Below are 17,545 nucleotides of genomic sequence, written 5' to 3' on the forward strand. Positions count from 1 at the left end.
TGAAAAATGGGAGGTGCTACAAGTGATCCAGTACTAATGCAGAAGGATCTGACTTCAGCTCAGACTGTGGGTTTGTATTATAACCTGATTGACAAGATCATTTCAGTTGTGTATACGTGTGGTCAAAACATATGTCTGTGCTTTAAAGGAGGGTTTTGAGTTGAAGATAAAAATTCAGAGAGTGGTTTGGCTGTTACATGGTCTTTGGTGAGCCTGAGCAGAAAGGTTTTGAGTTGGGTTTGTTCTTTATGTATTTTTGCTTTCTGTAATTGTGTCTTGATTATTTTATTTTATGGTCTTCCTTCATTTTCTTTAAGGAAGGGTTTTGTCAGAGTTGCTTTGCTCCTTTTTGATTTGCATAATTTTGTTTACTTTTCAATAAAAAGAGACCTTTAAAAACGTTAAAGACTTTATAAATGTAAACCTTGAATGCACAGATATAATTCTGAATATATAACTGTACTGTTCCCGCTACGTATTCTATGCAATTAGTATGTTGGCGTAGTTAAACAGTGGGCCAAACTCGATTTTCACGGTCAAACGCCTTGCTCCTTTATTGACAATCCAGTGTATGAAAGGTGAAAATTTATGAGTGAAAATGTAATACAGAAAAAAAGGAAAAGACTTACAATGTCTCTTAGCTAGCATAGCAAAGTTACTGTATGATTATGACACAGCTGACCATTCAACAGAATTACAAGTAAATGATACACTAACATGGTCATACATTAGTATGTAAAGTTATTGTAAATTATCATCATTGCAACACCAGAATTTTTGTTACTGTCAGTCTGCACATCCACGAACTAACACATAGAAAGTAAATCTAGGTCAGTTACACATGTTAACTAAGGTATTAAACAACCAAAAAACTTACAGCCATTGCTTTCAAGGGTGTGAGAAAAGTGTGAGACACAGGAGAAGCTTTCACCATGCGCATGTCTGTGTTTCATGCAATTTGTCTACTACTGGGATTCCCTATCCCACAAGCATATCTCTTGCAACATATCAAAATAAAAGTCAATCATGAGTTCAATGTAAACCGTGATGCTGTGTGTCTATCTGGACAGTTATTTCAGCATAAATTATGATCAATTACCACTGGCAACATACATTAACCTTCTTTTATTAAATTAAACCAGATGATAGAACAATAACTATAAATCATTCGTATAACTATCCATATACAGAAATACCTCACCTACAAGGATGTGGCTATCGTGTGTGTGTGGGTGAACTAGTCAGTGTCCATGGAAACTTGGGCATTCCAAAATGAGGTATTGTCTGTCACACCTGTCATACACAGTGGCAGGAGCGTTGATGAAGCTGGCTTTATCAGCTAGAATGATCTTAAAAAGATTTTAAGATATAAGTATATAAGTATACCACCCCCATACTTTGTTTAATTAATCCCTGAATATGAAAGAAGACCCATAGGACCTCAAACAGTTGCTGAGACATGGAACCAAAATGTCTCTAACAGTTTTTGTTTTGATGTAACAATATCAGTCTCTTAATTTACATTTACATATTATTTTGTGTGTGTGTGTGTGTGTGTGTGTGTGTGTGTGTGTGTGTGTGTGTGTGTGAGTGTGTACCCTGGGGTTGGTTAGCCATACAAAGACATAGAAACATGACTGGATCAGTGGAGGTTTTAGGAGTGAGACTTTGATGAAGACTGAACAACAACAGGGTAAAAAATTCAAAATAAAAACAGCTCAGTGACCTGATCGTAGGTGAACCTGAAAATCTCTCAGTTGCCTGCAGTTTTCTCTCTGTCTCATTTTAACCATGTGTGTGGAGTTTATCGGGCCGTAAAGACCACGTTCACCTCTCTTTTCTCTTCACCCTCTACTATGTTACGATGTTGTAATACTGCAAGTGCCTTGCTCTCTTTTTAAAAACATTATTGAGCTAATCTACTGTAGCATTCAGATTCTGAGCAGTGATAAGCAATGTGTGATATGTTAATTGTTTTGTTCTTGGGAACATGGTGTGGTGAGAAGCATGGTGCTCTCTCCCTCTGTCAGGAAAGATTAGACTGCAGGAGCAGAGGATGAGCTGAGTAAGCTTTTCTCCCACACACAGGTCAAACACAGTACAAAAGGCTAAAAGCCTTCTACTCAACCACGACTCAAATGACAAAAATAGTCATTTATGTGTCTAACAAATGCCATTCTGTTTTATTTTTCTCTTTTCAGTATTCTCTTTGCGGACATCGTAGGCTTCACCAGTCTGGCCTCTCAGTGCACTGCGCAGGAGCTAGTTAAGCTGCTAAACGAACTCTTTGGCAAGTTTGACGAATTGGCCACGGTGAGTCACCGCACCCTCACAAACCACACGGCGGTTTCCATAGCAACCCAACACCCCAGCGACAGTGACTCTGGGGTGGTGCACAACCAGGCGTGTTAGTTTGAGAAGTGGTGTTTTTAGAGCATTAGTGTCAGTCAACGTCACATGTGCATCCCCCCATGTGTCTGTTTTGTCACCTCATGGTTATATATTGCCATTATTTTCAGTTTTAGGAAGGGTCACGGTCTCCTGCTCCATGAAACCCATGGAACAGATAAAGATCACTCAATCATGCTTGACAAAATCATTGTTATACAAAGAGCTTAATTTGCCCACTTTAAATCTTTGTTGTTGTGTGTATTCATTTACTTATTTATTTGTTTATTTATTTTGTGGATGGCAGTGGTGATGGTTGGTGAGGTGGTTTTTATGTGTATGTGATACACATAAGAGAATGTAAAGCAGGCCAGTGTGTGTGTGTGTGTGTGTGTGCATGTGTGTGTGTGGGTTAAATGAGGCTAGGTGCACTCTGAGCTCGCAGCTCTCGTTGTAGATTTGTGTGATATAACTGTGAAGTGAATGAGAGAACATATAATATTTAATATGATTACACACACTGCCTCATCATAGGAGTAATCAGTGTGTGTTATCCAGCCCAGCCTGGCTCCCTGTTTACTCTCCCTGACTGGCATGGTTAATGCTACACTGACATGAATCAAACACTGGACAGACAGCTGTCAATCTGTCAGTCTCCCATTAGGGTTCTGACAATGTTTTAAAGATGACACGAGATGAGATAGATGTTTACTTGTAAAGCATGTGCTTTACTCTGCATCTGTGTTGAGGGATTTTTTTTTATCTAAATATACTTGTTGAAATTGAGAATAAAAAAAGAGGCCAACTTTTTAATTAGTTACTGATATACAAGAGACTATATGAAAGGGTTGACTGGTTTTTGGAGACATTTGTGGACTGGAACTCGATTAGTTTAAAGGTGAATTGCTGCCATGAATGCCTGAATAATGGGATTTGTTTCCTGAGGGAAAATAAACCTCCATATTTGCATTAGGTGCCAAAATGAAGGAAATGCCTGAGTAAAAAAGGAACGCAGAGTTTGGCCTGCTCCCTAGGCTCTCTGTGTTGACTGAGGATGAACACAGTGAAACAGACAAACATTCTCTGTGTTGACTGAGGATGAACACAGTGAAACAGACAAACATTCTCTGTGTTGAGTGAAGATGAACACAGGGAAACAGACAAACATTTTCTGTGTTGACTGAGGATGAACACAGTGAAACAGACAAACATTCTATGTGTTGAGTGAAGATGAACACAGGGAAACAGACAAACATTTTCTGTGTTGACTGAGGATGAACACGGTGAAACAGACAAACATTCTCTGTGTTGACTGAGGATGAACACAGTGAAACAGACAAACATTCTCTGTGTTGAGTGAAAATGAACACAGTGAAACAGACAAACGTTCTCTGTGTTGAGTGAAGATGAACACAGTGAAACAGACAAACATTCTCTGTGTTGGGTGAAAATGAACACAGTGAAACAGACAAACACTCTCTGTGTTGAATGAAGATGAACACAGTGAAACAGACAAACAGTCCCTGTGTTGACTGAAGATGAACGCAGTGAAACAGACAAATAATCTCTGTGTTGGGTGAAAATGAACACAGTGAAACAGACAAACACTCTCTGTGTTGAATGAAGATGAACACAGTGAAACAGACAAACAGTCCCTGTGTTGACTGAAGATGAACGCAGTGAAACAGACAAATAATCTCTGTGTTGGGTGAAAATGAACACAGTGAAACAGACAAACATTCTCTGTGTTGAGTTAAGATGAACACAGTGAAACAGACAGACAGTCTCTGTGTTGGGTGAAAATGAACACAGTGAAACAGACAAGCGGCATGGGCAGGCAGTTTCCTCAGGAACATGAGTGCATCAATGTCTTTAGTTTGAGTAACTGAGTAACCGGGTGTAATGAACGCATACTGTGCTCCAGCCTGCTCTCAACAAGTGGACAAGTAGGGAGTATGCCAAAAGGAGCCCATAGGCCAGGGTGCTTGTTTTTTACAGTTTAGGTGCATTTTCCATGTCAAGCCTCACCTTTAGAGAATGAGGTGAACTCTCCTAAGTATAAGACCATTCTGTGTGATCAGCCTCAGGGTTGAGTGTTTTGATCCTGGTTGGAGTGGCCAGAATGGCAGCGGCTCCGCCCACACAATCTGAATGGTCACTGAATGGTTGGATGAAATTGAGAGCAGTATAAACCACAGGCAGCATATCTTAACCACACTTAACACTCTATGGGAGATTCTTAAAAGGTGCTGACATAACCTGCTACACTATCATTAAAAACAAAAAAACACACCCAATTATGGGGTTTTCCTCATGGAATACTGATGTTGCATTCCTCCTGTAGAATTATAGACACATGCAGAATGCATGCCAAAACACACTGAAGCTGCTCTGCCATCTCGCAGTGACTCAGGGCCTTGTTCAGACAGTTCCTGTTAGTGTTTTTTATTTTAGCCACTGTGTATGAGTGGAGAAAAGTTTGGGAAGAGATGTGAAAAGCATGGATGGGTGGAAAGACATACAGAATGGTATAAAGAATGCTAAGATTTGGTGGCCTTTGCCAGGACTTTGTGTTCACATGATTCTGTAAAGAAAACAAGTCTGATGCTTCTGAAAGCAAAGCATTATAGTGTGAATGTGCTAAATGAATAGATCAATAGCAATCTAAACACAGAGACTGATGGATATGAATGAATCTGTGCTGTAATGCATGGCATATCTCATTCCTGTTAGAGTGCAGCCCACCTCACACACACAAACACACACACACAAACACACACACACACACACAAACACACACACACACACACACACACACACACACACACACAAACACACATGATGCACACATGATGCTTAAACATACATTAAACACACACATGGACTCACTACAATCACACACCATGCACACACACACACACACACACAAACACACACACACACACACACTGTCTTGTCTAGATGTAATCCGTCCTCCATTACTTACCATGCACATGCCTGTAAAATCCTTTAATGCGTAGGATTACATTCAAATGTTTTTTTTTCTCTCTCTCTCTGTTCTAACCCCTTTTCCATCTCCAAGGATGCTTTCACAGAACACTTTTCTTGGGCACATTTGCCTGGTGCTGGGAATACATATCTGACTGACTGATAAGTGTGATAGGATCTGCCTGTCAGCCTTGGTAACGGACTATTATAATTACTAAATGACAAAACATGCAGCAGAAGCAGAAAAGAGCAGAGACGGGGAATTCTGAGCCCTATGCAGATTATTTTGGGGGAGGGGGATCCTTTGCATGTATGTGATGATGATGATGATGATGATGATGATGATGTACAGACATGCTGTTTCACTGGTCGGACTAAGAGGCTGCTGGTCTGTAACACGGTGTTATACACACAGACAGCACTGTGGGTTTGGTGGTGAATGGTGTACAATGTCACAATACACACATGTGTGTTTTATATGTGGTTATAATATTGAATAAGCAGGTATGAGGGCTACCCACAACATATCTATGGCCAAAACAACCGTCATTCAAGTTTCACTCAGTCAGTTCAAAAGAAGTAAACTCAGCCACCCTGTTGGGAATCACCCATCCTTTCTAAGAACTATTTTTACAGCTTCTGAATATTTTATATTACCTTTAAGAGCTATCTTTTTTATACAGAAAAGTCAGTGTTTAAGAAGATAAATGGAAATTCCTTCAAAACCTAATGAGCTAACAGTGGTCTCAGCCAGTGATGCATTGTATGTTTTTGTGGTTCTTTACCTGGACTCAGGTGTGATAGGCTGATCAGTCTGGCCCAACCCATGGTTGCTGGCATGTTGCTTGGGTGGCAGGAAGTGGCATGGCCTGGTGCAGAGCAAAACAGACCGGACGGAGGCTATGTGTGTTCCCACCCGATACTGTACTGCCCATATTGTGCCAAGCCCATGCCACCTGGCCTGCCAAGGGGGCAGTGAGCCAGGAACACACAGTACTCTTAATCACCCACCGCCAACTGCCAAAACTGCCAGTTCTCTCTCTCTCTCTCCCTCTCTCTCTCTCACTCTCTCTCTCTCCCTCTCTCTTGCTCTCTCTCTCTCGCTCTTCCTTCCTCTCTCTCCCTCTCCCTCTCTCTCTCTCCCTCTCTCTCTCTCTCTCTCCCTCTCCCTCTCTCTCTCTCACTCTCTCTCTCTCCCTCTCTCTTGCTCTCTCTCTCTCGCTCTTCCTTCCTCTCTCTCCCTCTCCCTCTCTCTCTCCCTCTTTCTCTCTCTCTCTCCCTCTCCCTCTCTCTCTCTCCCTCTCCCTCTCTCGCTCTCTCTCTCTCCCTCTCCCTCTCCCTCTCTCTCTCGCTCCCTCTCGCTCTCTCTCTCTCTCTCCCTCCCCCCCCCCTCTCTCGCTCTCTCTCTCTCTCTCTCTCTCTCTCTCTCTCTCTCTCCCTCTCTCCCTCTCCCTCTCTCACTCTCTCCCTCTCCCTCTCTCTCTCTCCCTCTCGCTCCCCCCCCGCTCTCTCGCTCTCTCTCTCTCTCTCCCTCTCCCTTCTTCTCTCTCCCTCCCTCTCTCTCTCTCTCTCTCTAACTCTCTCTCTCTCTAACTCTCTCTCTCCCTCTCCCCCATGTTTCTCTCACCACATTTGTCTCCTTTCCCCATTGCAGCTTTACTTGCTATAAAGGCTATTTCTCTTTTTATTTTTTCCTTTAATCTTAATCTCTGACACTCAGATGTGAAAAACATTTTAATGATGTCAGCTATTTAATGGAAAACCACTAGAAACTGCCAATTCAATAGCAAATCAGTATTACTACAGATAAAACTCGGCAAAATTGGTTTTCCTCATGACCTTTGTGTTGGGCAAAAAAGTGCCAGTATAATTTTTTATGCAATGACAAAATATTACATGTTTTATGTCCTTAATAAGTGTTTCACAATTTGAATTAAGACTATAGTACAGGCACTAGTGTTAGTTCTGTACCTCTCTTTAAGGCCCTTTTTTACTGAATTCCTGTGCAGTGCCTGTGCATACCCCTCCTCAGCTCTCACCTCCACTCTGTCAAGCTACTGCTGCTTTCTGTGTGTCTTCTGCCTTCAAACCTGTCTTTGTTTCCATATCTCCATCTCTTCTATCTCTTCAGCTTCTTAACTCTGGTTTATTTGCTGACTGGACTCAAAAGCAGCTTTACACACACACAGACACACACACACACACAGACGCACAAACACACACACACACACACACACACACACACACACAGACACACACACACACACATTCTATCTCTCCCAGGTTCTGAGACCTGATCCCTCTTTAAACAAGCTTATTTGAACTGTGTTCAAATTAAAACGTGAATCATTTATAGCTGCAGGAAGGACAACTTTGATCTGTATCTGAGTGCTTTGTTAAACTAAGTGTGTGTCAGCCTGTTAAAACGTGATGAAGAGCTGCCTTTTTTCTCCTCTTCCTCTCCAAACTCTGAGTTCAAACAGTGCTGAAGTAGCACTTGTCATGGTGAAGGGGCTGCAGATTCATGGGGGGTTACGATGCTGATAGAACATGAAACAGGAGCTCTGCTTTGTCTGCTCTCCACTGTCGATTCTGTTTTTCTCTCCCTCTCACACACACACACACACACACACACGTGTGCGCGCACACACACACACATTTTATCTCTCCCTTTCTCTCGATAATACTCCCACATGCCTCCTCTCTCTCTCTCTGTTCCTCTCTTCTCCCCTACATCTCCCTCTTTTCGTTAATGTCATGCTTGCTTTCATCTACACCCTTAAACATGTTCTTTTGCCTCTCCCTGTTCTGATCGATGTACAGAGGCCTGTGTCTTCATCTTTGAATTCCTCTTGTGCCCAGGTTCTGTTTGCTTGGGTGGTGTGTGAGTGTGTGAGCGTGTGTGTGTGTGTGTGTGTGTTTGAATTCAGTTTTGGAGATATTTTGACCTCTTCTTTCAGGAGTTAACACAGTTGCGAAGTTATTTATTTCTTTATTTATTTAGCTGTCAGATAAAACATTGCCTACATACAGTGGCACAGCGGGAGCCATGGCCTTGTTTAGCTTTTTAATACAAGATGACATGATCGTCTGTGCCTCTGTGAGTGTCTATAAATTGAGAATTTAAAAGTTGGAATGATCATGAGTTGTCTCATTACAGTCTTCACTGCACTGTAATGTCTGGAGCTTCATGGCAAATGTATAGTTCTTCTGAACCCTTTCACTTCCCAGCCATTTTCATCAGAGTCACTCACATGCACTGACAGGAACATTGACCAGGATTTATTTTCTGTCTCTTGGTTAGATTGAACATAGTTTCCATTATTAATAAACTTTAATAAATTCAAGAAAAAGCTTGTCTGAACAGTGTATGTCCAGTATTTTCTAGTGAGGTGTGAAAATACTGGATTAGGCATTTCAGGCAGATGTCTGTCTGTGAAGGTGTCAGTCTCTGGACAGTGCTGGCTACAGTGGCTGCTACTTCTTGATTTGTTTTGATAGTTGGGAGAACATGAGGACATTGAGTTTATTTCTCTATCCCTGGACATACAGTTATTAAGGTCATTTCATATAAAGTGGAACTACGGTTTAATTTTGAAGGGGAAAGGCAGAAAAAAAAAAAAAAACGATTTCATTTGTCCCAGCAGATCCTCCTCAGGGACAGTAGGCTATTGATATCAAAACCCAGCTTTTGCGTTTTGCATTTTCTGATCTCATTTTATGGAGGTTAGACCCCCAGGGCCCACTCAGACACTGTTTATTAGGCAGAGAGATGACACTGTGACCAAGGGAAGCAGCCTTGTTCCATCCCTAATGTTTCAGACTCGATTTGTGGTATAGGATCAATAGCATGATGTAGTAGGGTATACTCTTAAACACTTGTGAGGGTGTGCAGTGATTGTGTTTGGCCATACATGCCACACTGAGCATGCATAAGAGTGTGTATTGAAGCAAGAAAAGAGAATAAAGGAGGTCCGTGTGTGTGTGTGTGTGTGTGTGTGCAACAGATGCATTAAATGAAAATTGAAGGGGTTCTCCACCTTTTTCTGATGTGCACTCCAGTCATCAGAAAGCAATGCACGCTCTCACTTTTTGGCAGTTCTGACTGAAAAGTAATTGATTTATAATGAATCAGACATTAATAGCCATTGTGACACAGCTGAATTTAAGCTGAGAAAAGGCTACAGCATACATTGTGCTGTTCATTAAAGATTACACATTAACCCACTGAAATGCCTATTTTCATTCACCCTAATGATCCAACCTTGTCTTTCACCATTTAAACAATGTATGAAAACATTTAAAGGGCATTGTATGGACTCCTCCTAGGAATCTCTCCCCTCTCTCTCTCTCTCTCTCTCTTTCTGTGTGTGTGTGTGTGTGTGTGTGCAGGCGTGCATGCGTGCGCGCGCGTGTGTGTGTGTGTGTGTGTGTGTGTGTGCGCGTGGTTGAATATGGCTGCAGCTTGCACATGGAGAGGCTGGGTCACGTGATTCCTGTTAATCCAGCTCGGGTCTGAATTGGCATCTAAGCCTCAAACGGAGATTAACCCTAGAGAGCTCATGCTGGAGGCTTTTAAGAGCTTCTACTCAGCCCCATTCTCACTGACACACTGGATAAAGAACAAGCTAGCAGAAGTTTGGCAGTGCTATATACTCAGAACACACACTAGCATCAATTCTACTGCAGTAACTGACTATATAAGGCTAATATGATTAGTTTGCCAGAGTTATTTCAATGAGTCAGTCATTGCCACAGAGATTACAAACAAAGCTAGCACTAGTTTTTCCACTGTGGCCTTGGTCAGCATAAGGTTACCATGTTATAATATACTACACTTCAGTGTCAGATCAGCTGCAAATGATCTAGGCCAGCATCACTTCAGTAGGATTTGACAAATACCTCAGGAATCTTTTTTTTTGTAAAGAGTTGTTAAAATGTCTCCCCTAAAAAAACACAACAGTCTGGGAACACAGGATACCCTGATTCAAACAGAGCTGCCACTGCTTGACAAAACTGTCATGCTATCTGTTAGAGCTAAAGTACAGCCCTAAGATTCATGGACCATGGATCCGGTAGATGGTCATGGACCATGGCCCGGGCCCCACCTACTTTTGAACCTCAAACACGTAAAAAAAAATCTAATCCATCTGTAGCCACATATATCATACACTGCTTCCCTATGTGCACCCACACAGCCCATCTGAAAGCTATAATTCTGTTATTTAAAATTGTATTGGCTAATTGTGTCATGTGACATGAATCGAATTTTCACACACCAGCATTGCTCCCTTCATACAGTTGACATTGAACCGCCACTTCATTCTTTGGTTATCTAGTTAGCTGATGGGCCCGACCAATTTCAAATGCATGCCGCAGTCCATGCTAAGATGGGTCAGATGCTAACCTACGACAAAATTATTTCCCCAAACTATGTTAAATCCTTGAAGTCTCTTAACATTTATTTGCAGGTCAACTGTTTATACCAACTTGATCATTACTTTCTAATGACTGGAAACATTAAACACCCAGTCAGTGATTGGCGGGCACCAGGGCAGGTTGGAATTAATGCTTTTGTTATGGAGCAATTTAAAATTCAATGTGCTTTTTCTTTTGTCTCTGATCCATCCAAAAAATGAGCTGGTATTCCTTCAATTGTTTCTGTTGGCTTTGATTCACTTGGTTGTTATAGACAAGTGACATAGCACTGGTTTGTATGCAGATGGTTTGAACATGTGTATTCGATGTACTCCACCAGGTTTTTTGAGTCTGTAGCATGTGCTAGCATTAGCATGAGTTCACTACAACTGCTACATGGCATGGATCAACATCAGGTCACTAAGACTATAAAAATGTCAGTGAGCATCAAGCATCCTTTCACTAGGGTTTTATCTTGGATCATATACATATATAATGTGTGTGTGTGTATGTGTGTAGCCTTAGCCCACATTGGTTCACTAAAACTACATGGACGGGCCATAGCACACGTGCATTTGCCCTGACATTGTAATAGGATGCTGTCACTAGAGCAGAATGCAAAAACAACACTGCCACTAGGTGGACCTACACATGTCACAAGAATGATAGTTTTTGCAAACTAATCCAGATACACTAAATCTCCTGCAGAGCTTTTGTGGCAGGGAGCCTGTAATGTAATGTGTGCAAGGCCCCCAGTCCTTTAATTCACTCAGCCGCCTGTGCTCTGTTAGCACAAAGGCCTCTAAGGAAACTTCCTGTCTAGAGGAGTCTAGCTCAGCCTAATGAAGATGTATGGCTCACTGATTCTCTCCCTTCACACTCACACTCAACTCTGCTTCAAGCTGCGTCTGTACTCCCTAACTGTGCTACAGGGGTGAACTATTACAAATGCGCCGATCTCTTTGGGATGAGGTGTCTTGTAATCAGGGAGGGTACTGTTTTCCTCGTTTTTTCCGATAAAAGACTTCATGGTAGTCAGCTGATCCAGCGACACCTGGAACCCTGTTAGTAGCCAGAGGGTAAAACTTCTGGTTATTTGTGTGTAAAGCCCTAATAACCGCTCAATTTTCATTTCCCCTTCCCACAGCTCGGAGAACAAACCTGTAGAGCACTGATTGGGGTCTGTTGGCTTTAGATTTCAGGAATCTGTTTCCTGTTTCCTGTCTGAGTTTGACATGGCTGTGCTGCTTTGAGTAATTTGTCAAGTTTCGTACACATTCACATAAAAAATGCATGTGACGAGAGCATAACATCAAATATTAAACATCTTTACACTGAGAAAGAACAATCTCAGGGCAAAATGATTTAAAAAAAAAAAAACATTCATTGCCATTTTTGTTGAATCTTGCAGACCAACTCATGATTTTCAGGCTCCATAATATAAAAACCAACACATAATCCAACAGCTACACAAAATGTAACATTGCCCTCATTTAAAAAAAATTGTAACATGAAAATATTTAAGTATACATTATAGAAACACATACCTACATACCACAAATATAATGTTACCCCTAGGTATATAATCCATTCATTTAAAGTGCAAACCCATTGTGGCAATATTTGTGTGTGTGTGTGTGTGTGTGTGTGTGTGTGTGTGTGTGTGTGTGTGTGTGTGTTCCAGTAGGAATGCTAATGCTTATACATGTGACATATGCATGTATACACACACATGCATACATATGTTCTAATGCTGGAGGGGATGCTACACCCTAATGCTGCACATGTTTGTGAATGTACATATGTATATTCACATGTGCATGTCTGTGTGTGTTAGTTCATGTCAGATTGTGTCAGTGATTGTGTCAGAGGGTGCTTGGTGAAGGACACAGATTGTCTGTTTTCTTTTAGAAGTTTCATAACAGGTTGCCAGATAGTTTGGATATTATTGGAAACTGTTTTAATGTTATAGTTAGATCTCCAGGTTTGAATTGTCTGTTGGCGGATTTAGCCAGCATTTGATGATTTATTTACATATTTCGGTTACTGTTAGAAGGACAAGGGTGAGGTCTCCGCGGTATGTATTCACACCCAAGATTCTTAACCAAGCACAGAGAGGCCCATGATGCTTTTGCTGAGATCTTGATTAGAACAGAACCATTCAGAGATGTTTGCTCAGAAGAAATCGTCCAAGTGCACACAGCCACAGTGCATGGTAGATCGTAGATGTGTTATTTGTAAGATGTTACAGGGTGTCAGTAGTGTGTTTGAATTACATGCCATGGAGACTGTGTTATTATAGATGACTTGCCTTTGGAATTTTGTGAGTTTCTAGAGCAACATGATATATTAACACGAATGGAAAAGAAACAGGGGGGAAAAAACTGTGTCAGGACAAGGGGAGCGGTGGCCATGACTGAGTGTGTTCAGTGAGAGGGATAGACTCTTCACTGGATAACTGTGGAAAAATCCCCACAAGAATGACGGCCTTAAAAATAACTCATAACTGAATGCACACCTCTATGCCCGTGACTAACATCACTAAACTTAACATAATAGCTCCTCTAAAGTGATATTCATGGCAGGACTGGCATTCAGAATCAGCCGGTGGCCATGGCTAATCCACATATACACAGAGCACACAACAATGAACACGAAACCCCAAACCCTCAATGGGATATGCTCTAATGACTCGTCTTTTTGTCATGTTTTAAATCCAGTTGGGCTTACTTATAGAGAATGCTAGCTTTAGAAGGCTGTGGTGCTTGGAGTAATTTTTTAGTTTTCATACATGTTCACATAAAAAATGCATCAGACATGTTGCTTGTTCCCAGCAGTTAATCAGGGTGATGGATTAGTAACATTATGGGTTGTCTCAGACCAGTCACTGAGTCTCATGTTTGGTCTGTGTGATGGCGAAGCTGAGGAGGACTATGAAGACTGGGCTATACCCCAAGGTGTAAATAATGTTTCCTCAAGGTGTTGCCATATTGCACAGCTAAACGGATTTAGGGGTAGCTTCACAATCACCAACATGAAGTCAAATACCTATCATGGCTTCCCCACTCACCCGATATAAGTATTACCCAGCATTCATTGGGCATTCTAGGGCAGTGTGGAGTAGATTTCTGTGTCCTTTATCCCTCAGAGATCTGTAGGCTTTCCTGTCTAAAGAGAACTCCAGTGTCCCACGCTTCAACAGTATATTAGAGTATGTAAGAGTATATAGCAGTATATAACAGTGTATAGCAGTATACCACAGTATATAACAGAATATAACAGTATACAACAGTATATAGCAGTATATAACAATAAATGACAGTATATTACAGTATACAAAAGTGAATAAAGGTATATAACACTATACAACAGTATATAACAGTATGAAGCAGTAAATAACAGTATACAACATATATATATATCAGTATATACCAGTGAAGGACAATATATAACAGTAAATGACAATATATAACAGTATACAACAGTATTTAACAGTATATGACAGAATATAACAGTAAATAACAGTATATAATGGTATACAGCAGTAAATAACATACCTTTTATTAGTGACGTGATATTCATAAACTGCGTTTGTTTTGTTCTTCTCTTGTATGTATGTATGCATTTTTTTTTATTTAGTTTTAAAATTAAAGTCTCTGTCTTAGTTAGCCAACTTGCTCTTCCTCAAGTGTCAGAGAGAATGCATTCATCTTGTCAGGCATCTAGCTCTGAGTGTGCTTGTAAATGTTTGAGCTCTCCAAACACTCCGTTCACTCACATAACACACTCCTGCCGTGGAAGCCAAATGAGGACGTTATCTTTTGCGAGTTTACACTCCTCATCATGCCATTATCCTACGTTTCACTTCCATCCACAAGAGAATCAATGCACTGATTGTTACAGTCATTGTTTCAATGTAAAAAAACCAGTAAAAATATTTTCTCTTCTTTTACTTTCACTTGAGATGTTTGCCTAAACTAAGAGTTTATGAACAGTAGTCTTCTGTTTCTTTACTGGTAATGAAATGTCACTCACTTATTTTTGATTCTCCCCTGGCTGGAAACTTCCAAAACTGAGAGAGATATGAATCCTACAAATCCCATCATGCTCTCTCTCTCTCTCTCTCTCTCTCTGTCTGATTGACAGGAGAACCACTGCAGACGGATTAAGATCCTGGGCGACTGTTACTACTGCGTGTCGGGTCTTACCCAGCCGAAGACGGACCATGCCCACTGCTGCGTGGAGATGGGCCTGGACATGATTGACACCATCACGTGAGTGATAACACCATTTACACAGTTTCCCTCTGGGATCAGTCAAGAACTCATCTATCATCTATCTATCATTTATCCTCTTTTCTCCTTCTCTCTTGTCAGGTAACAAGGCTTGGGTAACATACACCACACACCCTTTTATAGAACATAGAAACACAGAAATAATTATAAACGCACCACCATTAACAGTGGTAGCTTTGGTGTGTAAAGTTTCATTGAACCAGTGAAAAGGACAGAGGTCATGGTGTCAGGGAAGTAGTATGGTCCTTCACACACACTGCTTTCCCATTGAGATCTCTTCATCTCCCCATGGAGATGAACTCCAGAAGACAAAAAAGAAAACACAGAAAAGAAAATAAATCAAATAAATAAAAGCAGTACCACCCAGTTACTGGCACAGACTTGTACCTTGACCAGCTGATTTTGTATTTTCCAATAACTTGGAAATCCATTAAAACCTATTTAGATTGTCTATGAGCTGAGATCTGTGGACCCGTTTTAAAGCTGGAAAAGTAAAGACAGAATGGCGGTTGGGAAAGGGAAGAAAAATCTCCTTTGACCATCGGCAATGCGTTTACACCTCCCTTTTTATCAAGTGTGAAACTGGTTGTCTCATTTGCATGCCTCGCACAACCTGCTTGAGTGAGTACAGCGTTTCAGCAGTCTCTTTGCATCTCTCAACTTCTCAATGCATGAGCAGACCTCACATGTCAATCAGCATACCTTCAGTCTGACTGGTCAAGGGAAGGACAGGACAGACACACATGCACACACGTGCGCGCGCGCACACACACACACACACACAGACCAGACACTCACACATGCACACATGCACACACGCATGCACACACACACACACGCATGCACACACTTAAACACAAACACACAAGCCCTGCTCACTCAAACATACTACAGTCACTTACACGCAGACACACACACACACACACACACATCTGTGCGCGCACACACTCTCTCTCTCTCACACACATACGCACACATGTAAATGCACGTACTCACAAACATCACACCATCACAAATACACATGCTCACACACTGTGCAGACAGGCACAAAGAGTAGCTCAGAGGAAGAGGAGGAGAGAGAGAACAGGAGAATGCTTTTACATATGAGGTTAGTGATAATGATGTGTTTTTGACTGATACTGTATGCCCAAACATAACCCTGACTGTTTAAAAGAACCTGTGGTAAATTTCAGCTGTAGATAAATGTCACCTCTGATATAACTCATAGTTCATTTTATGCTTTAGAAACAGCCATGGATGAGACATAAGATAAGATATAGAAACTCAGTAACTCAGTATCGTTGGGCAGGGGAAGTTGTGATTTAGAGCTCTAAACCTGTTTAGGATGGCTAGTCTAACCCAGCAGGGGGGCTAAGGCAGTGCCCCTCCTGTTAAGAGTTAATCATTCATTTATTACAGGGATGGAAGAAACGAATTAAAGTTACTCTCATTACTGTAACAAAGTTGATTTTTTTTTTTTGTGTGTACTTTTTTTTAAACTGGTATATTTGCTTTTGCTTAAGTATGTTTATATTGAGGTATTTTACTTTGTAATTTTCGCTTTTCTGAAGCCCAAAACACTTGAAGAGCGTGTACTCCGCGTAAACTTTAAAGAAGTTACTTTTTACTTTTATTTGAGTTGATTTTTACACAAGTAGTTTTACTCTGACTGAAGCACAATTTCACCATAGTAACAGTGCTTTTACTTGAGTAAAATAATTTGGTACTCTTTACACCTCTGATTTATTAACTTCTCAAATGAGTCAGTACAGGACTACATTAGGAGTCTGTATAAAACATAGGGAAAACTGGACGTTGCACATCCAGATTATGTAAGTCTGTGGGTTTTCTGCCTCTGTAAATGAATGAGTTTATTATAACTGTACATAAAAAGGAATCTGCCCATGAACCAGCCTAGCACACATGAATAACATATAATGGATGACATAGTCTCTCTCTCTCTCTCTCTCTCTCTCCCTCTCTCTCTCTCTCTCTCTCTCTCTCTCTGTCTTTCCATCATCTGCATTCTTTCCCTCTCTCTTTTCTGCTCTCGCTATCTTTTTCTCTTTCTCTGTGTCACATGCACAAATGTATGCAATCTGGTGATCTGAAGTTGAGTCCAATAAGGAGGACATATACAAGTTGAGCTGCAAACACACAGACACAGACACAAATACACATGCTGACATTTGTCTGTGTGGTTGTTAGGTCTGTTGCCGAGGCGACGGAGGTGGATCTGAACATGCGTGTGGGTCTGCACACAGGCAGGGTGCTGTGTGGGGTACTGGGGCTGAGAAAGTGGCAGTACGATGTCTGGTCTAATGATGTCACTCTGGCCAACGTGATGGAGGCTGGAGGACTGCCTGGGTATGTGTATGTATGCGTGTGTGTGTGTGTGTGTGTGTGTGTGTGTGTGTGTGTGTGTGTGTGTGTGTGTAATCCATGCCTGGGTATGT

The 17,545-nt window shown here is 41.3% G+C and overlaps 1 protein-coding gene across 1 annotated transcript in view; it reads left to right on the plus strand.

Annotated features, from left to right (window-relative positions):
- The window catches only part of adcy1b (adenylate cyclase 1b), a 60,886-nt gene that overhangs the window by 17,523 nt on the left and 25,818 nt on the right, over nucleotides 1-17,545 (plus strand). The window contains exons 4-6 of the mRNA XM_030774819.1: nucleotides 2,202-2,313; nucleotides 14,941-15,068; nucleotides 17,298-17,456. Coding sequence (XP_030630679.1) covers nucleotides 2,202-2,313; nucleotides 14,941-15,068; nucleotides 17,298-17,456 — 399 coding nt within the window. The remainder of the gene's footprint in view (nucleotides 1-2,201; nucleotides 2,314-14,940; nucleotides 15,069-17,297; nucleotides 17,457-17,545) is intronic.

Source organism: Chanos chanos, chromosome 5, assembly GCF_902362185.1.
Source record: "Chanos chanos chromosome 5, fChaCha1.1, whole genome shotgun sequence".
NCBI classification, from domain to species: domain Eukaryota; kingdom Metazoa; phylum Chordata; class Actinopteri; order Gonorynchiformes; family Chanidae; genus Chanos; species Chanos chanos.